The 26,030-nt window shown below is 39.5% G+C and overlaps 1 protein-coding gene across 2 annotated transcripts in view; it reads right to left on the reverse strand.

Annotated features, from left to right (window-relative positions):
• Positions 1-10,561: 10,561 nt before the first annotated feature.
• slc35b3 (solute carrier family 35 member B3) overlaps positions 10,562-26,030 on the reverse strand; it is a 39,743-nt gene continuing 24,274 nt past the window's right edge. For both annotated transcript variants that reach the window (XM_033019034.1, XM_033019033.1), the window contains 3 exons: positions 22,542-22,653; positions 13,127-13,196; positions 10,562-11,129 (listed from right to left, as the gene is read on the reverse strand). In XM_033019034.1, coding sequence (XP_032874925.1) covers positions 11,067-11,129; positions 13,127-13,196; positions 22,542-22,653 — 245 coding nt within the window. In that variant the 3' untranslated portion in view covers positions 10,562-11,066. The remainder of the gene's footprint in view (positions 11,130-13,126; positions 13,197-22,541; positions 22,654-26,030) is intronic.

Below are 26,030 nucleotides of genomic sequence, written 5' to 3' on the forward strand. Positions count from 1 at the left end.
AATGTCATTTAAATGAAAGTAGTCGTGTTTAGTATTTTGTTGCATATCCTTTGCATGCAATGACTGCTTGGTCTGCGATTCATGGACATCACCAGTTGTGTCTTCTCTGGTTAAGCTCTGCAGGCCTGTATTACAGCCATCTTTAGCTTATGCTTGATTTGGGGACTAGTCCCCTTCAGTTTTCTCTTCAGTATATAAAAGGCATGCTCAATTGGGTTCAGATTGGGTGATTGACTTGGACACTCAAGAAATTACCATTTTTTAGCTTTGAAAAAAATCAGATCAGCCATGATCACAATGAATGGCGGTGCTGGCTCGAAGGGCCGAACAGCCTCCTCCTGCACCTATTTTCTATGTTTCTAAAAACTCCTTTGTTGCTTTAGCAGTATGTTTGGGATCATTGTCTTGCTGTAGAATGAACCATTGGCAAATGAGTTTTGAGGCATTAGTTTGAACTTGAGCAGATAGCATCGGTCTATACACTTCAGAATTCATTATGCTACTACCATCAGTTGTATCATCAATGAAGATAAGTGAGCCAGTACCTGCAACAGCCATACATGCACAGGCCATAACACCCCCACCACCGTGTTTCACAGATGAGGTGATATGCTTTGAATCTTGGGCAGTTCCTTTTCTCCTCCATACTTTGCTCTTGCCATCACTCTGATATAAGTTAATCTTTGTCTCATCTGTCCCCAAGACCTATTTCCAGAACTGTGGTTACTCTTTTAAGTACTTCTTGGCAAACTGTAACCGGGCCATCCTATTTTTGTGGCTAACCAGTGGTTTGCATCTTGCAGTGTATTTCTGTTCATGAAGTATTCTGCGGATAGTGGTCATTGTCAAATCCACACCCGACGCCTGAAGAGTGTTTCTGATCTATCGGTCAGGTGTTTGGGGATATTTCTTTATTATAGAGAGAATTCTTCGGTCATCAGATGTGGAGATCTTCCTTGGCCTGCCAGTCCCTTTGCGATTAATAAGCTCACCAATGCTTGCTTCTTAATGATGTTCCAAACAATTAATTTTGGTAAGCCTAAGGTTTGGCTGATGTCTCTAACAGTTTTATTCTTGGTTCTCCGTCTCATAATGGCTGATTTGATTTTCATTGGCACAACATTGGTCCTCTTGTTGATAAACAGCAATAAAAGTTTCCAAAGGTGATGGGAAGACTGAAGGAAAGACTAGGTGCCGAGAGCTCTCTTATACCTGCATCAAGGAGGCATTTAAACACACCTGAGCAATTACAAACACCCATGTGTCCCAAACATTATGGTGTCCTAAAATTAACACAGCTGTAATTTCTACATGGTGAAACCAAAATGTATATATAGATATATATCTATATATACCATATAGAATACTGAAAAGCATGGGTAGAGTGGATGTGGAGAGGATGTTTCCACTGGTGGGAGAGACCAGTATTAGAGGTCGTAGCCTCAGAATTAAAGGACGCTCTTTTAGGAAGATGAGGATTTTTTTTGTGAATCTGTGGAATTCTTTAAGGGGTTGTCCTACTGCGGCGACCTAATTCGCGAGTTCAGACGAGTTTGCCCTCGACTCATACTTGCAACATGGTCGACAAGAGGTCCTAGGTGGTCTTTGTAACTCTTCTTCATGCTCGATAGTCCCCATGTACTCTAGGATCCTAGCTAGGGCGCGCCGGTTTCTTTCAACATGCTGAAAAACGCCCGCGAGTAAAAAAAGGTCGCCATGGAAAAAATTGATATTTTTTTACTCGTGGGTTTAGTCGAGGTAGGTCCTAGTAGGTCATAATGCTATTTGTAGGTAGTCGAAGTCAATCGAAGGTAGTCGAAGGTAAAGCTCGTTGAGAAAAAAAAGGTAAGTAAACCGAACGGTAATGTTAAATGCCCGCTAAACTTTATTAAACATTGTCTGGCTTCTTAAGTGTCTCCATTCCTTCTCCCCTTCTCTCTCTTCCCCCCCCCCCCCCCTGCTCTCTAGAGGACTTACCGTAACTGTGGCAGCCGTCTTTTACCTTCCTGTTCATCGCGGGTGTGAATTTCAGACAGCTTTCCCTGGCCCCCGCCTTTGCGATGTGCTAGTGTGTGTGTGTGTGTGCGCGTGTGTGTGTGTGCGGTCGGTCGATCCGGCTCGCTGTCGGTCAATCCAGCTCGAGGTTTTTCAGGCAAATGCCCTCGAGCTTGAAGGTCGAAGACAGTTGCTGAAAAAGTCGTGTCAGTGGGACAGGCCCTTTAAGGTAGAGATAGATAAATTCTTGATCAGTACGGGTATCAGAGGTTATGGTGAGAAGGCAGGAGAATGGTGTTCAGAGGGAGAGATAGATCAGCCATGGTTGAATGGTAGAGTAGACTTGATGGGCCGAATGGCCTAATTCTACTCCTCTCACTTATAATACTTACTAGACTAAGTGGGACCCATTGGGTCCCATGTTCACACAGGAGGGCTGGTCCCCCGACACAATATTCCACCTCTCCACCAATTCCAATATTGGTGGCCAGTGGGGGGGATTTCTGGAGCGCTGGTATGGGTTCTTGAGGTAGCAGTTCAGTCCCTCAAGCCTGATATGCTGACAGTTCACTCATGGCTGGTGGGCTGGCAGTTGACTCATGGCTTTTCCTTAAAATTCCATTTCAAGCGGGGTGAAAGGCCACCAAATTCAAATCCATTTCCTACCATTTCAAGCAGGGTGCAAGGCCGCCAAATTCAAGTGCAGTTTTATTCCATTTCAAGCAGGGTGCAAGGCCACCAAATTCAAATGCAGCTTCATACCATTTCATGCAGGGTGAAACCACCATAAAACCACACAAAACACCAAACTCACAGTTCAGTAGACATTCAGTGTGTTCAGTTGATTCACAGCTCAGAGTCGTGACCTCTCCCTCCCCCATCATGCAGAGACTGAGCCACACCCACACTTCCGGGTTTTATAAGCCCTCCCCCTCCCACCGGAAAAGGTGTGGCCTTCATGGCGTGATTGACAGGAGAGAGATTCACAACATTTTTTAAACGCTAATTACACTTTTATTTTTCATTGATGGGAAGAATTCTCTGCGCCTGCTGAGCGGAGGGGGACTGAGTAAGATGGGCAAAAATCACAGCCGTAAGTGCTAGCGTTTTATCTAAAATCAATATACAGTGCAAACAGGAAGTAAGTGCATTTGCAGGAGTGCCTTTCAACTTCAAGCCAAAGCACCCAAACCACCATTTGCAGTAGTGCTTTTCAACTTCAAGCCAAAGCACCAAACCACCATTTGCAGTAGTGCCTTTCAACTTCAAGCCAAAGCACCCAAACCACCATTTGCAGTAGTGCCTTTCAACTTCAAGCCAAAGCACCCAAACCACCATTTGCAGTAGTGCCTTTTAACTTCAAGCCAAAGCACCCAAACAACCATTTGCAGGCAGTGCCTTTTTACTTCAAACCAACCATATTTTCATTTTCAAACCACATTAAGGACTCACAGTTGAGTAGACATGTGTTCAGTGTTATTCAGAGCTCAGAGAGACATGACCCTCTGGCTTCCTCCAACTTGCAGAGACTGAGTGAGGCACACCACTTCCTGGTTTTATAGTCCCTCCCCCTCCCTCCAGCAGGGGCAGCAGAGAGAATGGCAAATTAAAAAAAACACATTCCTTCTGAATTAACATAATCTTTAAACCCATGGATGTTGATGTGATGTCGCTACAATATCAGTTTGTTATTATTCTGAGAAAATTGTTTTCAAAATAACCTTTCGATGTTTACACGAAGTTGGAGCAGAATTCAGAGAAGACTTTGTTCGTTCAATTTAAAGACTTGACAATCTGCCAAGACCTCTTTAAAACCATGGAGCCAGAAGATGAAGGAAGAGCCATGCCTGAGGAACTACAAGGTGGCGAAGTCGAGCTTAGTCTAGGACAACCTGCCTGCCTGAAAGAAACTAAGGAGGAAAACTCGATATGGGAACAAGTTAACGAGTCAATTGAAAGCTACAGAAAACTCATGTATCGAGAAGAAACAGATAATACACGAGCTGCCTATTTGAAAAAAACTGAGGAGAGAAACAAATTATGGAAACAGGTTACCAGATTAATTGAGAAACAGAAGAAACTAATGGAATCAGTACAGAATGCAAGCAAAGTGAAATCTAATATGAGCCAACTATGGAACCTCTGTCAAGAGGTTGGAAAGAAACAAAATGTGCTGCTGTGTACACAGCAGTCTCAGGAAGAACGCATAAGACACACCAAGTGGCGGGAAGATAAGGTGAAGATATTCAATGGTTTCATGGATAAGGCAGAAGAGTGGTTATCGGAAATTATACCACAACTTACACGCTTAGCAGCTGGAAGTGCAATGCAACAAGGTGCCAGAATGGAAGATGAAATTACACTACAAGATAATATCTCGAAAGTATCTACACAAAGATCAGTTCATAAATCTGGTTCTTTGGCCAGTTCGGTATCAAGGGTTTCTGCTCGAGTGGGAGTTGAAGCTGATCTAGCCGCTCTCTCAATAGAAGCGGATGCCTTGAAGATGAAACATGAGATTGAGCAAGAAGAAGAGATGAGGCGAGAAGAAGAGATGAGATGACAAAAGGAAAGGATGACGGGACAGCAGGAGCAGCTGAGGTGACGAAAGGAACAACTGGAACTAAACTCAAAGATGGCGGTGACCAAAGCAAAGAAGGCGATATTGTAAAGAAAAGGTTCAAGATGCAGCTCTACATCATTGAAAACGATTAGCTCTGGACCAAGAGAAAAAAAATGACTCCAATTAAATCAGTAGTTAGATCAATTCCACAATCGAGAAGCACCGGATCTCATGGCTTGGAACACCCATTGAAACAATATAGACCCGGTAAAACTTCATCTCAGCAAATGTGTGCTAGACCAAAACAAACTACTTATGGGGTCATTGGAGAGACCCTGGACAAACTAAGATCGGAATACGCTTTTCCAAGGCCGGATGCACAGGCTCAAGCAGGTCAATTTGAGTCACAGAGGCCTGTTTATCAACAGGTGGAGCCAAGCCAAGGTTATCAGGATGGGTTATTGGCATTGGTGAAAAGTCAAGCTGAATTCATAGCTCGACAAAATACCTCTCTCATTTTACCACCCGCAGAAATTCCTACATATGATGGAGATCCTTTGGGTTAGAAGCTTTTGTAAGGGCATTAGAAGAAGTATTAGAAATTAGAATTACGGATGAAAAGGAGTGCTTACGATTTCTAGTGAAGTACACAAGTGGAAGTATTCAGGTACTTGTAGAAAGTTGTCAAAATGAGCCAGACAGCCATGGCTATAAAAAGGCGAGGTTACTTAAAGACGTTTTGGTAATGAACAGAGGATTGCTAACGCATACATGGAGAAGACCCATGCTTGGAAAGAAATCAAGCCGGAAGATGGGGAGGCATTGAGTGATTATGCAATATTTCTGAGAGGTTGTTGCAGCTCGATGAAAAATCTCGGCCACATGGAGGAAATGAATCTTGCGAGTAATACTCGAGTCATCATTAGCAAATTGCCCAGAACACTGAGAGAAAAGTGGAGAGATGAAGCAGGCGGAATAATGGATGAAAGGAAGCAAGTAGCCAAGCTTCCAAACCTGGTGAAATTCTTAGAAAAGGAAGTATGGTACATGTTAGAGCCACACTACGGGACTATTGAAAATAATAAACCAATTGCAACTAACAAAGGTTCTACCATTACCGAAACTGAAGAAATATTAGAACCTATGAGAAGTAGTTTTGCTATCACAACCAGACCTGTGGAAAAGACAGATGGAATGAAAGGAAATGTATCTACTAGCAAGCAAATAGTATTTTGTTTGTTATGTGATGAAGTTGGTCATGAAGTTGTCGAAGATTCATGGTGAAAGAATATGAAGAAAAGATGGATTTCTTGAAAGAGAAGGGAATCTGTATTGGATGTTTGAAAAAAGGACATATTGTGAGAGTGTAAGAGTCTTATAATTTGTTATAAGTGCAGGCAATATCATCCTGAAGAAGAGCTACCAGAGCATTGGGAAGAAGAACTGGAACAAATAGATGAAGAGTTATCAGAGCAAATAGAAAAGGATGAACTGGAGCAAACGGAACAGAAAGAGAAGCCAACTACTAGAGATGCTATCACCTCGCCTCAAGTAAGTGCTCATATTGGGGCCGGGGTTGAAGCTTGTAATTTTTCTATCTTATCAGTACAGGTAAGGAATAGCAAGACGAATACAGTGTTGCAAACATATGCTTTTTTTGATTACGGAAGTTCGACTGCCTTTTGCACAGAAAACCTGACGAGAAGGCTGAACATCACAGAAGAGACTAAGATTTGATTGCGTACCATGACTAAAGATAAAGAGAGCATGAGTCATTATATTACAAATAATGTAATGTAATTACATCCAGTCTGGATGAAGATAATTTTATACCAATATCTGAAGTGTTTACACATAGAACTATGCCTTTTGGTCGTCAAAATATAGCAAAACATGAAGACTTGAAACAATGGCCTTACCTGAAGGATGTCAAAATATCTGAAATAAATTCTATTGTTGATCTACTTATCAGAACGAATGTTTTGAAGGCATTGGAACCTATACAGATTGTTAGGAGCCAAGATGGACACATGCTACAAAAACCCGACTTGGATGGGTTATCCATGGCTCCTTGAAATGGAACAACGAAAACGAGAATCAGAAGAACAATCCTACCATTGCTGTTAATCAAATATCTACTGATAAATTAGAAAAGCTGGTGATGAAGCAATATAATCATGACTTCAATGAAAGTACCAGCAAAGAATATGAAGAGATATCGAATGAAGAGTTGAAGTTCATGGATATTATGAACTACTCGGTAAAGATTGATGGACACTATTGTCTGGACTTACCTTTCAAACAAGAAAGTGTTAATCTGCCGAATAATTGTCCTATGGCACGAGCAACGCAACCAGAATTTGAAACGCTAGTTTGGCGAGAATACGAAATTTCATGAGGAATATACATCCTACTTACAGGATATGATTGATAATGATTATGCCGAAATGGTGCCAATGAATCAAGAAAAGAAAATCCTGCGGATGAAGTTTCCAGAGAACTGACAGCGAACCGCTTCTTAAGCGATAAGAGATGGATCAATGAACTAAAGTCTCTCTGTAAGCCAGACAGAGAATGGCCAAAGCCTGAGCTGGGATTTGAAATCTCGGCTAATTATCTGGAAATTAAATCAAACCTAACAGTGAACTTTATTGCTAAAAGTCCTGTTATTCTTGTGAAGGATTTTCACACTTCAACATTGTTGTTACAACACATCCGTGAGTTGGTCAGACATAGAGGAAGACGTTTCATGCTATCAAAGCTTTTGACTGTTATGTTTTGAACTATATACTGGGTATCATGCCTGAATTTTAGGGTTTGGTGCGCACGGTACGACTTTAGAATTAAAAAGTGTTTTAATAAGATTAATAACCTAGTTATGCTTGCTTCTAGAAGGCGAAAGTGAAGATGGAAGAGTCGATGAAAAATTCTGATTGCAGATATATAGTGCATGCTATTTTTCTCGTTAGTATCCCCGGCTGTCACGCGGGAGACCGGGGTTCAATTTCCCGACGGGGAGCCACGGGGTTCAATGTCCCGATTTTTTGCTTTTGATATATGTTAAGCTTTCATGGCTACTTTTTTGATGTTTGTTAATAATTGCCTCGTTATATACTCGGAACAATTAGGGGCCGGTATGCAGTGGTCATTTGGCTTATTTTGTGTATCATTAATTATGGCATGTGTCTTTAAATGTTAGATTGCCCGTTATATTGCGGGTGGGATTTATGACGTATTCTAGGGCGTGTTTGGAGCTAAGTTTCTTGCGGAGAAGCCTTTGACCATGCGAAGCGTAATGGAGACACGAGGAGTTTTCTAACCTTTAAAGCGATAAGCTGGAGTTGGATGAAGATGAAAGTGTACGAGTCAGAAGAAGTTTGGATGTACCTTATTGTTTTTCATCAACAATTAAGAATCTATTAATCAAAAGACTGTGTTATGAAGATTTATCTGTGAAGAAGCTCTGAAGGTCTGTGACAGAAAGCTCACATGCGTATAACGACATTCTCCTTAATCATGCAGTCCATTAGCGGCTAGAAGGAACAATCTCTTGGACGATATAAAAATCTGCCGCTACAGATATTACTGTACAGGGATCACCATTCAGCGCGGACTCGGTAGGCCGAAGGACTTGTTTCCGAGCTGTATCTCGAAACTAAGCTAAAGATGTCTTGAAATTATTTGATGTTTATTTGTTTTGATTAATTCTCTTCTTCTTACTTCTGACGATGTAGTTATCTCCAGCAAAATGATCCTGTGATCAAATGCAGTCTGAAAACTGTGGCAATCTTCAAAGTGAGCTGTAGGAATGGAAATGCAAATAACCTTTCTCCAACCAACCAGAACTGTTTTTTTATAATGTTGATCAGCGATTAATGTTACTTGAGAATAGAATAGCATAAGTATAAATATGACAATATATTTGAAATATATCACAAAAAGAATAAACATTTTGAAAATATTTAACTTAAAAATTGCTCTAAAATAGCGCTGGACTATGAGTAAATATCAAATTAGTTTTTATTGATTTCCCTCAAGAGTCTTGGTCAAAAAGGCAAAATTTGTTTTTAAAAGCTAAACACAGTTATTGACTAATTACTTTTGTGTGCAATAAAGACATATTTGTGTGAGGAAGTTTAAGATTTAAACTATTACAAAGTGGACAGCTGTGGGATTAGAAGCAGAAATGATTTTCACTTTTCTCCTATTACACTAACAAAGCTAACAAATATGTTTTCGCCATTCTTTCATAACACTATTGAGATAACAGCACATATACTTGAATGTTTATAACATAGAGCAACACAATCGAAGACATGTTCAGACTCTTGGCTCCTACCCTTGCTCTATGCGATTATAATGTCCGTCAATAGTAAAAAAATAAAATGTTTCATATGCAGAAAAAGAGCATTCTCAACATGACCATATATGGGCTAACACTTCCTCTCTCGGAAGAACCTGTCAATCTTGACAAGCAAGAGGATGTACAATGCAATCTTGACAAGTAAGAGGATGTACAATGCTCAGTGAGATAAAGTATTGCTGAATTGCTGATTATTGAAGTATAGATATATCTGATTAAACATTACCCCTTTGTGTGGGGATAGAGTTGCTCTGTATCTACATACTGTAACAGTTACTACCACATCCGCCTGGCGAAATAAAGATTTTACTACTTGATTACTAATTTTATTGTGTTTTCGTCTGTTTGAAGTGAAACGACCCATAACATGTGGAATACATCAAGTGCAAATTTCCACCTGAACTTTCAACCTATCACATCAGAATAAAACAAAATGTCTTCATATCCATGGCGCAACTTTTGTATTGTTACATTTTTCACACAAATATCTGAACATGCCATTTCTTTGGATTACACTGAAAATTTTAAAAATAGATGTTTAATGGGAATTAATGGCCATCAGCCAGTCAGAATTCAAGATTGCAACAAATTAAACCAATTGTGCTCAATCATCCATAGTCTGACTCCTTCCCCATTTTATGATTTGCACTCTGAAATTATTCAAAATGCAGCAACATGCACACAGATATAATTATATTATGTGTAACAGTATATAGGCTACAAATACAATGTTGTATATTCATTGTTAATGATCCAGTCATTGAAAATGTTATCAATATTTTAAACCTAAGGAAACAGAAGCCTGTTCATATCCCACATTAAAATGTCTGCTACATAAATAATGATGATTAAATGGATGTAAATTCTTCCAATAAACTTGCATTAATGCACAAAAAAATCTACTAACTACAAAAAAATTGAAATTTTAGCAATATGCTTTACTTAGTTTCTTCTTTTTGTAACAAAATACATCTAAACTCCAACACGTTGAAATACAACTTAATTTAAAAAATAGTCATTAAGGATTAAAAAGGCATTGTGCAAAAACAGAAAGATGTAAAGATCATAACACAAAGTTGGTTTGGTAATAGGGTAGTTTGAGGAACACTGCAATGTGTTTGTACTTTTCTGACCCTTGCCTTTTCTCATGCTCTTAATGAAAAGTAAACAGCAGACTAGGTTTGAGGCACTAGGTGATACAAAATATTTTGGCAATGTATGGTAATCATGTTTTACTACCTTTTTTTTGCAATGTAGGAAGTTAAGTACAATAAAGAAATCTTGACTGAGCTACGGTCACCATCCAATAAACGTTTCATGACATACCTCATTGTAACTATATCATTTAATGCACATTTTCCAAATGCATGTCTCACTCTTGCTGTGGATTGATCTAGGAATACAATCAATTTGCATCAAAAATACTTAAAAGGCAAATATATATATATAATATAAATATATACAATTTTTGATGCAAATTGATCAAGAGCGAGACATGCATTTGGAAAATGTGCATTAAATGATATAGTTACGATATATATATAATTGTACAATCATGATAAATAACAATTACTACTATACTATAATTACTTCAATTAAACTGCACACACATGTGATGAAAAAAAACACACACACACACATTTAGCCATAATTGATCCCAGTTTGTAATTTCCATTGAAGAAAATCTAAAGCAAAACACATATTTGATTCATTTACAAATCTTAAAAACCACAGGCCACTGCTCAGAATTCAAATGAAGAACAAAGTACAGAGGGAGCAAGTGAGAGAATTGCAATTTATAAATCTGGAATTTTGTACACATTATTAGCAAACAATCATTGTGATATTTATGGTAAACATTGTCCAAACCTTGCATTGTTCCCTTTACCACATGTGTACAATTCGTACGATTGATTAAGTCTGTTTTATCATCCAACTAACATCATCGGTTGTATTAGTAATGGGCATACATCACAAGTGCACTTCTGCAGAATGTCCTGTCAAGGCCACCCAGTGACGGCTTTGCTCAATCATGTCAGAAGTGAAAACCAGTATAGGATCTACACCATCTGGGACAGTGAGCTTGTTTGTTTTTTCTGAATTATATTCCAAACGTTACACAGTGAAGGCAGCCTAATTCTGTCCTTATTTTTGCTGTAAATATTCAGGAGGATTCCAATTAGGACCAGAAGACCTGACCATATATAGCTTGAAGAGAAATAAAAATATATAATTAGTAATGTAGAACTTCTAATGATCCACCAGACAGTTGAAACTTTGATATCAGTAACACCCTATCAATGTCAGTGAGCACCACTTACCTGACAGTAATATTTCTGTATTATTACATTAGAAAAATACATTAAAAATTGATTCATTTGTATCTCTCTGAGTAGCCTCGCAATTTACTGTAATCAACTGACAGTAATAAAAAAGTAAAAAAATAAAAATGAATAAATGTGTGACAACCATTTGTAAGTTCTTCCAAAATGAATAGAGTGGGATGAGGGAAAGAAAACAAAATAAAAATAGCAGAGGATGATGTTATTAGTGAGGACAAATACATGGTCAGAATGGAGGAAAACTATTTAGTGGTCATATATTAATGAATCCACATCAACTGTTTGTGGTCTAATTCTCTCTGTGATAATCTATCACCAATGAGATCCTGAAGCTGCTGTACAGACATACTACAACCATAGTCTTTTTTAGTGTCCATAGAATGATAAGAGTAACATAATTCCATTTAAATAAATTTATATGAGATAAATTAAAAGGGCAACATAACAACTATAATAGTTGTTATAACATGCCATTCAATAGGTTCAGGGGTTATAGTGGGCTAAATTTACAAATTCAGCAGTGTGTTTAATTCAAGACATAATAAAGACTTTTATACTGGATGTTGTTAACAAGGGACAAATTACAAATCTTAAAGGGATATATGGCTGCTCCACAAGCTATTGGTCATAGAATTAAATTGCATGACTTTGAGCATCAAAGCTGATTCCATTTATCAATAATTTGTGTTAGGAGCACAGGTTATACAAGTTAGACTGCTTTTAATTTGTGAGAAAAATATAAAGTTGACAAGAACTATCCAGCCAAATATGATGAAGAGTCCAAATACAATGGGACAATTTTTAAATTGGCAAGATGGACACAAAATGCTGGAGCAATTCAGTGGGACAGGCAGCATCTCTGGAGAAAAGGAATAGGTAACGTTTTGGGTTGAGACCCTTTTTCAGACTGAGTTACGGGAGGGGGAGACTAGAGATATGGTAGGGTAAAGTGTAAAAACTATAAATCAAAGCGATCCGTAGAGGTGGAGAGCAAGAGGAATCACAGAAGGGGAGCAGCGAGAGTCTTTCTGAGGATCCTTCAGTGCTTCTACTCTGGGGCTGCAGAAAGCATCTTGTCCGGCAACACCTTAATCTGGTTTGGGAACAGCTCTGCCCAGGACAGGAAGGCTCTGCAGAGAGTAGTGCATTCGGCCGACCACACTACGGGAACTACACTCACCCCTCTGCAGGACCTATACACTAGAAGGTGCAGATCCAGAGCCAACAACATAATGAGGGACCCCTACCACCCCAGCAACGGACTGTTCCAGCTGCTAAAGTCAGGCAAACGCCTCCGCTGAAACGCTGTGAAAACAGAGAGGATGAGACGGAGTTTCTTCCCACAGGCCATCAGGAATGTAAACTCTTACCTCACCAGGGACTAATTCACTGTTGTGTTGTGTCTTTTTTAAATTATTTTTTCTAAAATGTAAATACTGGTTCTGTTCTAGTCTGTCTGTTGTTTTTGCACAATCCGCAGGCATTGCCACTTTCATTTCACTGCACATCTTGTATGTGTATGTGACAAATAAAGTTGACTTGATTTGTTGGTTGGCAGCAAGAAGTAGACTTTCATTCTCAAAATGTAAAATGTTACAAGTGATGTTTTGAATGCTTCCCTAGAGAAGGGAACCTTACTGAGAAACATTGAAAAATTAAAAAAGTAGGACTATCTATGAAAACAAAATAAACATGGGCAATGTTAACCATCGTACATACTGCTCTGCCAGAAATAATATACCTATTTGAGTTGTTTGAGTGGTGTGGGAAGAACGTCAGCTTTGATATTAGACTGCATTAGCACGTCTGAGATCTCATATATCAAATGTGCCACTTTTGTACATAAAAAGAAGATTTACTTACTGAAAGGTAAAAGGCTTGGAAAAGATGAGAAATGAAAGGCACATTGTCATTGCTTTTCTTCCAGTGGTTACTGCAAAGAAAAAAATAGATGTTTATCTCTATTAAGGACATGGAGCATCTTAATTCATCAAAAAAAACGTAATGTTCTAAATGTTTCCTCGAGAAATTAATAAATACCAATATATTTATAGTTAATTAGCAAAAAAAGATACATTCACGATGGTATAGTGAATGAATAACTCTCTAAACAGCTTGCCAGAAAATTATTTATTTTTCCAAAATAGCATACCAATTATAAAAGCAGACATAATCTATTTCAAACTCTGTAGTGAAGATGACTATTAGTTATACTCTATGATTAAAGAACCACAACACAGTAAAATAACTTACATAATTTCCCAAAACACTAATAGATCATTTGTTGAAGTGTGATCACGACTGTAAAACTGGAAACATGACAGCCAATTTGCAATCTACCACTAAGGAGAATATGATAGACATAGATAAACCATTTTTATGTTGACTGAAAAAAAATACTGGCCAGTATAACACTATATAACGCAGTCTGCGGAAGGGTCCCAACCCGAAACGTCACGTCCATTTTTTGCTGCCTGACCTGCAGAGTTACTTCAGCATTTTGTGTCTATTTTTGGTATAAACCAGCATCTGCAGTTTCTTTTTCAAAAGAGTGCCATGCCATATTTTACTTCCACCTGAGACTCAGAAGGTATCCTAGTTGACAGTTGCAGGTTAAAATTACAATTTCCATATTCTTTGATATTGCATTTGAATGCCATTTTTCAGATCAAATTTTAGACGCGAGACTTGAATCCATATTCCAGAAACAAGAGTGCCACCATTGAACCAAAGAGGTTATGCCAGCTATGGTTAGGGTGCTATGGCTTCAATAATACATCGAAGCAGCAGTAGGACATTTGGCCCCTGAACCCTGTTTCAACATTCAGTAAGATCATGACTGATCCCTCAGTACAGGCATCCGATGATTACCTTAACATTTTAACATTTATTGATCACAGCCTTTAATACACTCAAGAGGCAGAGGCTTTACAGCTTCTTGGAGAGATTCATTACTCCCTGGAGCAAACCATTTATTCTCATCTCTGTTTGAAAGCCCTACTCTCACCTTGGGAAGATGCCTTCTAGTTCCAGGCATTGCAGCAAGGAAAAATCAACTTACACATTAACTTGAAAATTTTATGCATTTGAATGAGATCATCAGTGATTCTACAAATTCTAATGCGTATAGACCAAGCCTACTGAATTTCTCCTCACAAGAACGTTCCACAACCAAGGAATCCACTTGGTGAACCCTTACAGTCCTCCATCTATCACATGTATCTGCTTCTTTAAGTAGGAGGACCAGACTGTTGTCCAGATGCAACCTCACTGGTATCCAACAAGATTCAGGGCCCTTTGAACAACACCTCTCCATCTCTCTTCATTTAAAAAATAATATGTTTTGTTTTATTCCTTCCAAATTGGATGACGTTACATATTTCCACACTACACCCACCTGCCCATTCACTTAGGTTGTTTATATTGCTCTGAAGGCTCTCTGCTACATCATCACATTGCAAACTAGTTTTGTATCCTCAGCAAACTTCAATATATTACATTTGATTCTCTCATCCAAATCACTGATATAAACTGTGAACAGCTGGGGCTCCAGTACCGATCTCTGCGGCAGTCCATCGGTCAGTTTCCCAAAATGAAAATAACCTGTTTATTCCTAATCCACTTTCTGTCCATTAACTAAGCCTTAATCCATATGTATATTATTCTTAATAAGACTGACTCTAACATTAATAATCTCTTGTGAAGCAGTTCATTGAAGGTTTTTGAAAGTCCATGTACACCACATGTATCACTAAAAATGTCAACACATTTGATAAACATAATCTTCATTCATAAATACGTTCTGTATCTGCTCAATCCTATTATTAGTTTCCAACAAATAGATGCCTGCATTATATGTATTCATGATGCCAGACTAAATGATCAATAATTCTCTAGTTTCTCTCCCCTTCCTTTTAAATAGTGGGGTATGTTTTCTATCATCCAAGCTGTGGGAGTTCTTTTTTGGAAGAATACAATGAGTTCACCTTCCACATCTACATTCTACACCGTCAAAACCAAAATGTAGGTTATCACGTCCAAGAGATTTATTGGCTGTCAGTTCTATTAATTACCCCAGTACAGTTATACACTAATGCCATCTCTTCAACATCTTTTCTATATTAAGGTGCCCAAATCTAAAACACTTCAATGTACTCTAATTGTGCGCTTATACCTTTGTATATTTTATTTTTCTATTTACAAGATCAAATTAATTTAAGATCAGAATGCAGAATTTCTAATTGTCCCTGTTTATCCACAGCTGTCATTACTTTTAATCAGCTGTATCTTCAACAAAGACTGAATATAACATAAAAGAATGTGCAGAATCAGGTCATGACTGTGAACACTTATTCTTTCATTCATTTCTTAAAGCTGAAGGAGTATTAAAATGACTTTGGATTTACAGAAAATATAGATTTCAACTGGCTTTCTCAATACCTGAGCTCCAATCCTTTATATTATTTACATTCGGTAAAATTTTTAATGTTATGCCCCACGCTATACAAATGACTTCCAGAGATCTAGATAATGGTATTGGTTTGTTAATGTCCTATGTACCAAGATACGATGAAAAGCTTTTAAGTTGTGAATGATCCAGGCAAATCATACTATGATATAAGGTACACAAAATTGCTGGAGGAACTCAGCGGGTGCAGCAGCATCTATGGAGCGAAGGAAATAGGCGACGTTTCGGGCCGAAACCCTTCTTCAGACCATGATATAAATGGGATATTGTTTGCTCTAGGTTGGAGAAAAAGGGACGAGTGTAAAACAATTGATCTGGGCGCTGTATGACATATCCTAGCATTTTAAGCTGAGATTCAAATGTATGTCCGATAACAACTAGATTCTGCTTTTGGTTAATTTTGAGGGTCTTTCTAAATGAATGTGTGAAGATTTGATGCAGTTCATTTTTATTAGGGAAAAGGAACTAAAATACAAAACTGCCAACCCCACTCAAATACTAGTATGATAAATGAGGAAAAATATATCAGTAATGAACAAACTGTATTCATCTGAGGTTGGGAATAATGCGTATTATCGGGGAGGACTGCTATCTGTCTGTGTTGTACCTAAGACTGAGAGTGTTTGAAATGGGGGAAAAAGTACAATTTCCCCTGCATTCATACCTCTATTGAACTAAATGAAGAGGCTGCACAGTGGCGCAACGGTGGAGTTGCTGCTTTACAGCACCAGAGACCCAGGTTCAATCCTGACTATGGGTGCTGTCTGTAAGGAGTTTGTATGTTCTCCCTGTGATGATATGGGTATTATCTGGGTGCTCCGGTTTCCTCACACTCTCCAAGGATGTATAGGTTTAGAGGTTAATTGGCTTTGGTAAAATTGTAAATTGTCCCTCTAGTGTAGGATAGTGCTCGTGTATGTGGATCACTGGTCGGCATGTACTTGGTGGGCCGAGTGCCTGTTTCCATGGCTGTATCTCTAAAGTCTAAAGAAAACATTGGAAAGAGCCCTGGTTTTCAAGGGAAATTGGACACTTGGTTCGGAAAAAGAGAGAGATCTACAATAATTATAGGCAGCATGGAGTGAATGAGGTGCTTGAGGAGTATAAAGAATGTAAAAAGAATCTTAAGAAAGAAATTAGAAAAGCTAAAAGAAGATATGAGGTTGCTTTGGCAAGTAAGGTGAAAGTAAATCCAAAGGGTTTCTACAGCTATATTAATAGCAAAAGGATAACGAGGGATACAATTGGTCCATTAGAGAGTCAGAGTGGACAGCTATCTGCAGAGCCAAAAGAGATGGGGGAGATATTGAACAATTTATTTTCTTCTGTATTCACCAAGGAGAAGGATATTGAATTATGTGAGGTAAGGGAAACAAGTAGAGTAGCTATGGATACTATGAGATTCAAAGAAGTGGAAGTACTGACAGTTTTGAAAAATATAAAAGTGGATAAGTCTCCAGGTCCTCACAGGATATTCCCTAGGACATTGAGGGAAGTTAGTGTAGAAATAGCAGGGGCTATGACAGAAATACTTCAAATGTCATTAGAAATGGGAATAGTGCCCGAGGATTGGCGTACTGCGCATGTTGTTCCATTGTTTTAGAAGGGTTCTAAGAGTAAACCTAGCAATTATAGACCTGTTAGTTTGACTTCAGTGGTGGGCAAATTAATGGAAAAGATACTTAGAGAAAATATATATAAGCATCTGGATAAACAGGGTCTGATTAGGAACGGTCAACATGGATTTGTGCCTGGAAGGTCATGTTTGACTAATCTTCTTGAATTTTTTGAAGAGGTTACTAGGGAAATTGATGAGGGTAAAGCAGTGGATGTTGTCTATATGGACTTTAGTAAGGCCTTTGACAAGGTTCCTCAGGAAGGTTGGTTAAGAAGGTTCAATTGTTGGGTATAAATGCAGGTGTAGCAAGATGGATTCAACAGTGGCTGAATGGGAGACTCCAGAGAGTAATGGTGGATGGCTGTTTGTCAGGTTGGAGGCAGGTGACTAGTGGGGTGCCTCAGGGATCTGTGTTGGGTCCACTGTTTGTCATGTACATCAATGATCTGGATGAAGGTGTGGTAAATTGGATTAGTAAGTATGCAGATGATACTAAGATAGGGGGTGTTGTGGATAATGAAGTAGATTTCCAAAGTTTACAGAGAGATTTAGGCCATTTGGAAGAATGGGCTGAAAGATGGCAGATGGAGTTTAATGCTGATAAGTGTGAGGTGCTACATCTTGGCAGGACAAATCAAAATAGGACGTACATGGTAAATGGTAACGAATTGAGGAATGCAGTTGAACAGAGGGATCTAGGAATAACTGTGCATAGTTCCCTGAAGGTGGAATCTCATGTAGATAGGGTGGTAAAGAAAGCTTTTGGTATGCTAGCCTTTATAAATCAGAGCATTGAGTATAGGAGTTGGGATGTAATGTTAAAATTGTACAAGGCATTGGTGAGACCAATTCTGGAGTATGGTGTACAATTTTGGTCACCCAATTATAGGAAGGATGTCAACAAAATAGAGAGAGTACAGAGGAGATTTACTAGAATGTTGCCTGGGTTTCAGCAACTAAGTTACAGAGAAAGGTTGAATAAGTTAGGTCTTTATTCTCTGGAGCGCAGAAGGTTAAGGGGAGACTTGATAGAGGTCTTTAAAATGATGAGAGGGATAGATAGAGTTGACATGGACAAGCTTTTCCCATTGAGAGTAGGGAAGATTCAAACAAGAGGACATGACTTCAGAATTAAGGGACAGAAGTTTAGGGGTAACATGAGGGGGAACTTCTTTACTCAGAGAGTGGTAGCTGTGTGGAATGAGCTTCCAGTGGAAGTGGTGGAGGCAGGTTCGATTTTATCATTTAAAAATAAATTGGATAGGTATATGGATGGGAAAGGAATGGAGGGTTATGGTCTGAGTGCAAGTAGATGGGACTAGGGGAAAATAATTGTTCGGCACGGACTTGTAGGGCCGAGATGGCCTGTTTCCGTGCTGTAATTGTTATATGGTTATTAAATTGCCTGCATTTTCAACAGACTAATGGCATAGATAAGGTCACAAATCACTTGCTCTTGTATCAGGGTGGTCTTTGCAATGTTCCTTTGGGAGCTGATGATCAGCTAGGCACAACATTATGCAGGGCTTCTCAAGAATGCAAGTAGCAGGCCGCACTCCCAGAATGGCTGTTGGAGATTGTTTAAATTGTATGTGCTCTTGACATTCACAAATATCCCAAAACATTAACAATTAGAATAAAATACAACAAAAACAATTAAAAGTTCTATTATTCTAAAGAAAAGCTAAAACATTCCACACACTTGAAAACCAAATAAATCAAATAAAAAGCTTCATGCCATTCTTCTAGTACGTTTCCTCTAATTTATTTCAATGGAACTGCTGTCAAAAATGGTTCTGAGGCAGATTTCCCAGGCCAAGAGCCGAGACTTTTAAGAAATTTGTTCTCTTGATTTCAACGAAGAGTTGACTGCCATAGCACAGCTGTCCAGGCACCTGGATGTTAACTACTGTTTCAGCCTGTGCTGAGGTATCCCGTTCAGTTAGATGTTTTAAAGCCAGCAAATCTGAGCAGATTGACCAACTTTTAAATGGAAGATCTGCCGATGTGTCATTTTAAACAAGAGCAGTACGATTAGACAAAAATATTTTCAAGCTAATGTTTGACGTGTTGAGATGTCTTAATTAATGCACGGGCCTCTGAATTTCATGTAATATAATAAACATATTTTGATTCACAGATCAAAGATTGCACCAAAATGCATTTCCTCATAAGGAAGATATAGCCTTGTGGGATTGTCCTGAATTAAAGAATCACCACTTCCTCGTCAGCTAATAAGACTCTTTCACATTCTCCAAACCTTCGATTAAATCAAGTGGCACAATTTCAAAATGAAAGCTTTGTGTCGGAAATGTATGACAATACGTTTCCACGTCTCCTCTCCTCTTCCAATCACTTGGGCTAACTCGAACCATATCCAGAACCAAGACTACAAATATCAAACGTGGAACAAAGAATTTAGAATTAAATGTATCTAACTATTGGAGAGTAGGCTATATTAATGATGGAAGATATGGTAAGCATGAGCAGCCTCTTTGTTATTATACATAAATGACTAACTTCTAACTTGGCCACATGTAGGAAACTAAAAAAAAATATTCCCCCTCACTATTTGGATTTTTTTTCCCCAGCCAAATATGCCTTTGAACAGATTTGATTTCAAACAGCATCAGTATCCTTCTAAGATATTTAGTGGTTATGTGAACCAATAGAAACTCATTGTGGATGCAAATTGTTTCCAGTCATTCATTGGCCAACATTTTGGTTTGGTCTTTATTTCTAGCACTAAACAGTAAATAACAACTGGCACTAGCTTATAACACACAGCTTGACCTTTGGTTTATCATAATTAACCAGTATTGAGTAGATAATCAGGAATATTGAACAGACTATTAGATCAATCAACAAATATCACTAACTGGCAACATAGCAAAGGCTGCATATTCCATATATTTAATGGTAGGCAGTGGGACTTTAGGTTGAGAGGACTCGCTTTTATTTCATAGAAGGTAATTCACATTGTGCAGAACAGATGACATTTTGAGTATTACTAGGCCAAGTGGGACCCGTTGGGACCCGTTGGGCCCCGTTTCCCCAGTGCAATATTCCACCACTCACCCGCTCCCCCAACTCAACCTGTTCCCCCAATGCACTATTTCACCATTCACCCACAGCCCCCAACTGTGCAGGCACGGCTCATTTCCCCTCAACCTCCGGCACTCCCTCCCCATCCTCTTCACCCACCCTCTCCTCCTACCCTCACCCACCACTCCCTCCCTCTCCTTTCCCCTACCCTCAGTCACTTCCTCCCTTCCTCCATAACCCCTCTCCCCTCCCTACCCCCATCCTTTACATCTATCTCCATGCTCCCCCACTCCTCAATCTCACTCCCTCACTGAACACAATGTTTAAATAAAATGTCTCCTCCTCCCCTTCCCCACTCCCTCCCTCACCTCTCCCTCCCTCTCCTTCCCTCTACCCTCAGTTGGTGCTCCCTGGAGCCAATCAATTGTCCCTACGTGCGGTGTGGAGGTGAGCGTCGGCGCTCATCTCCCCCCCCACAAGGAAAATTCTGGGATTTTTGTTTGTAAATGAAACCTTTCCCCTATTCCACCTCCCCCCCCCAATGAAAACCACAAGGTTTTTCTGTAAATGAAACCTCCCCCCACGAATTTGAGTAAAATTGATTTTTTTAAAATAAAATCTCACACCCTCCCTCCCTCCATTACCCCTCTCCCCTCCCTACCCCCCATGAGGTGGAAGCTGCTGATCCCATTGTGATGTCATTGTGGGCTGGAGCACTGCTCATGGGCAGTTCGTGTACATGAGATCCCATTGTGATGTCATTGTCGGGTGGAGCACTGCTCATGGGCAGTTTATGTAAATGAGATTCCATTGTGATGTCATAGCTGTAACTGCCACTGCAACTTCGTCATTTTTCTCAAAGTGGGGTTTTGTAAAGTAGAAAATGTGAATAACGTAAAATATACCATCAATCTGAAACAAACTTGACACACCGCACCACAGGACAATGGTAAGGTCCATTGTTGTAGTGCAATCGTGTACCGTTTTGGCGTAATTCAGGGCAGGACGGGCACACACACAGACAAGATGAGAGTTTTAGTAATATATAGATTTTCTATCCTGGTGAAAACTAAACGGATAAATAAAATTCTTGATGGGTTGCAATACACAGAAATGTAAAACTGATGACTAGCAACCACCACTTTGCAACCTTAATAGTTGGGCGAGTCCAGAACCAGGGGCCACAGTCTTAGAATAAAGGGGAGGTCATTTAAGACTGAGGTGAGAAATAACTTTTTCACCCAGAGAGTTGTGAATTTATGGAATTCCCTGCTAAAGAGGGCAGTGGAGGCCAAATCACTGGATGGATTTAAGAGCGTTGGATAGAGCTCTAGGGGCTAGTGGAGTCAAGGGATATGGGGAGAAGGCAGGCACGGGCTATTGATAGGGGACGATCAGCCATGATCACAATGAATGGCGATGTTGGCCCAGAGGGCCGAATGGCCTCCTCCTGCACCTATTTTCTATGTTTATCTATGTTTCTATGAAAGTACTCAAAAATGCTGGAGAAACTTCACGGGTGAGGTAGCATCTATGGAGCGAAGGAGTAGGTGACGTTTCGGCTCAAGACCCTTCTTCAGACTGATGTGGGGATCGGGGGGCAGGAAGAAGAAAGGAAGAGGCGGAGACAGTTGGAGAGCTGGGAAGGGGAGGGGAAGGAGGGAGAAAGCAAGAACTACCTGAAATTGGAGAGGTCAATGTTCATACCGCTGGGGGTGTAAACTACCCAAGTGAAATATGAGGTGCTGCTCCTCCAATTTGCGGTGGGACTCACTCTGGCCATGGAGGAGGCCCAGGACAGAAAGGTCAAATACGGAATGGGAACTCGAAGTGCTGAGCCACTGGAAGATCGGGTTCGTTAATACGAACTGTGCAGAGGTGTTGGGCGAAGCGATCGCCAAGCCTGCGCTTGGTGCGGAGGTGTTGGGCGAAGCAATCGCCAAGCCAGTCTGTCTTTTTGCTTATTTTGACCTATTTTACCATTAGTTTCAGTTTGTCGTGTGTAACCTTAATTAAGGAGAAAAAATTAGTTTAGTAAGCTTTTGCTTACAATTACAACTGGCTGGCAGGCTTCAATCTAACATTTTCAACCAATTTGACATTGTAGTAAACCTTAATAGTGAATACAAATATGAATTGCATATTACCTGTTACAGCAACTAGTGCACCGAAAAGCTTTATCAAGGCTAGTACGAAGGAAATTCCAAAATATCCCGTCAATGAAAGCATAAATGCATATCCATAGGTCTGCATTGGATGCTGTAAAACAAATATGGAAACCAAAAATTACAGGCCATTAATGATGTCAAACTACACAGAGTCAGGAAATTTTCTACAATGTTAAACTGTGACACTGGCCATTAAGTAACTTGAAAGCTTGTAAAGCATTAGTCTTTGGAAGAGTAAAATTTCCAAGCTAAGTCAATGAACTAATTTGTATTAATTCTTGCCCTTCGCATGGAAATCAAAGCAACCGGCACTGATATCTGAAAAAAAAAGATTTGTAATACATATATTAACAGTGTTCAAAATTTTACCAGACCAGATAAGTTAGTAATTATTGATTCATTGATATCAAGTCTCAAGCATTATTTGATTGAGGATAGTAGCAATTCAGAGAAAATGAGCCTCAAAAAACCCCGCAAGAAACTGGGTAAATGTTGAATTTAATAGTGGCAATATAACAGGAAGCAAACAGTGCCCTCCATGTTTGGGACAAAGACCCATCATTTATTTATTTGCCTCTGTACTCCACAATTTGAGATTTGTAATAGAAAAAAAATCACACGTGATTAAAGTGCACATTGTCAGATTTTAATGAAGGCAATTTTTATACATTTTGGTTTCACCATGTAGAAATTACAGCAGTGCTTATACAGTCTCCCCATTTCAGGGAACCATAATGTTCAGAACACATGGCTTCACAGGTGTGTTTAATTGCCTCCTTCATGCAGGTATAAGAAAGCTCTCAGCACCTGGTCTTTCCTCCAGTCTTTCCATCACCTTTGGAAACTGTTATTGCTGTTTATCAACACGAGGACCAAAGTTGTGCCAATGAAAGTCAAAGAAGCCATTATGAGACTGAGAACCAAGAATAAAACTGTTAGAGACATCAGCCAAAACTTAGGCTTACCAATAGCAAAGAGACTGGCAGGGCAAGGAAGACCCCCACAGCTGATGACAGAAGAATCTTCTCTATAATAAAGAAAAACCCTAAAACACCTATCTGACAGATCAGAAACACTCTACAGGTGTCAGGTGGGGATTTGTCAGTGACCACTGTCCGTAGAAGACTTTTATATGCTGAAAAGAAAACTGAAGGGGACTAGCCGCCAGAACAAGCATAAGCTAAATATAGCTGCAACAACATAGGCTTGGCAGAGCATCACCAGAGAAGACACCCAGCAACTGGTGATGTCCATGAATCGCAGACTTTGTGCAGTCAGTGTATGCAAAGGATATGCAACAAAATACTAAACATGACTACATTCATTTACATGACATTGCTGTGTCCCAAACATTATGGTGCCCTGAAATGGGGGGGACTTTGTATAAACACTGCTGTAATTTCTACATGGTAAAACGAAAATGTATAAAAGTGGCCTTTATTAAAATCTGACAATGTACACTTTAACCACATGTGATTTTTTTCTATTACAAATCTCAAATAGTGGAGTACAGAGGCAAATAAAGAAATGATGGGTCTTTTTCCTAAACATTATGGAGGGCACTGTACTTACTGACGAGGTACAAGGCAAAACTTAACTGTAAATTAGAGGGTGCGGTGGGAGAGGGTCAGTACAAAGGAAAATATATTCCATATCTCCCTTCCTTTAGGAACATTTAAAAACTGCTTGCGCAGATATAGATTGTAATTTTGGCCCATGAAGGTGCTAAGCTATTTACATGCTGCATAGGGTTACTAAAGTGCATTTAAAACCACCTCCCTTGTAGGTTAGGAATGCTAGTCATCTGGAGTAAAAATATTTTTGATATTAGGGTGAGTTGTATTCCGAAACTGCCCTTAAACACAGTCTACGTCATGGCTGATCTATCTCACCCTCCGAACCCCATTCCCCTGCCTTCTCCCCATAACCTCTGAGACCTGTACTAATCAAAAATCTATCTATCTCCTAAAAATGTTAAAAATATCCACTGACTTGGCTTCAACAGCCTTCTGTGGCAAAGAATTCCACAGATTCACCACTTGCTGACTAAGAAATGTTTCCTCATCACCTTCCTAAAAGAACATCCTTTATTTCTAAAGCTATGTTCTCCAGTCCTAGACTCTCCCACTAGTGGAAACATCCTCTCCAACTTCCACTCTATCCAAGCCTTTCACTATTCTGTATGATTCAATGAGGTCCCCCCTCATTCTTCTAAACTCCAGTGAGTACAGGCTTAGTGCCGACAAACACTCATCATAGGTTAACCTACTCATTCCTGGGATCATTCTTGTAAACCTCCTCTGGACCCTCTCCTGAGCCAGCACATCCTTCCTCAGATATGGTGCCCAAAATTGCTCACAATTTTCCTCTTTTTTTCTTTGTAATTCTTGGTAAATGAGTGTACAGTACATTATCGAATTGCAAAATAGGCTTAAGGTTATGGATTCGAAGGAATAGAAATTGTATGCATTGATGGGATGCTGAAGCATTTGTGGAACCTATAACTACATTATTAAAAGTTGTGGGTGAGATGGTAAGGAGTGAATATCGTGCAATAAGGTGATTCATTGGGGTCAGGGAAGCATTAATCCTCATCCTAGTTTACAGCAGTGTGATAAAAGCATTTACCAATTATTTGAAAAGCAAAAACTGCAAATGCTGTAAATCTGAAATAAAACAGAAAATGCTGTAACACTCGGGCGAGTAGACAGCATCTGCAGAAAGAGAATCAGTTAACATTTCACCTTGATCTCGGTTCAATAGAGCTGGGAATGAAAGCAAACATGTTATAAGTTTAAACTGCAGAGAAGTGGGGAGGTGATTAGGAGAAAGGGAGTAACTCCGATAAGGTGAGACCAGGGTTGCCATGGAGCTAATCAGTAAACTATATTACATGGTTGATATGCTATTGGCATTGGATAGAGAGAGACATAGCTGGTAGAGCTGCTGCCTCACAGCGCTAAAGACCTAGGCTTGATCCTGACTGTTGGATTTCCTCCCGGGGTTTCCCGATTCCTCCATATCCCAATGATGAGTGGTTTGTAGGTTAATTGTCCTCTGTAAACTGCCTCTAGTGTGTAGGAAGTGGATGATAAAGTGGGATAACACTGAACTAATATGAACGGGTTAACATGGAGTGTGTGGGCTAACGGACCCTTTTCCATGCTGTATCTCTAAACTAAACAAAGGAGCATAAGAGATATGAATTGAGGGTACAGCCTGGAGGGTGAGAATACAGACAAAGAAACATGAAAGTTAAGAAATATATAGCTACAGTAGGATAGCTCCAGCAGATCTCTCTAACCTTTCGCCTAATAAACCTATTTACAAGTTACCCCCATGACAATCCTGGCCACTTCTTATCCCTTTGTCCTATCCATGCCTCCTCCTTTCTCTTGCAATTTAAAACTAGCTTATTTTCTTTTCCCCAGGTCTGATGAATGGCCTTCGACCTGAAACGTTAACTCT

This window comes from Amblyraja radiata, chromosome 4, assembly GCF_010909765.2.
Source record: "Amblyraja radiata isolate CabotCenter1 chromosome 4, sAmbRad1.1.pri, whole genome shotgun sequence".
Classification (NCBI taxonomy): Eukaryota; Metazoa; Chordata; class Chondrichthyes; order Rajiformes; family Rajidae; genus Amblyraja; species Amblyraja radiata.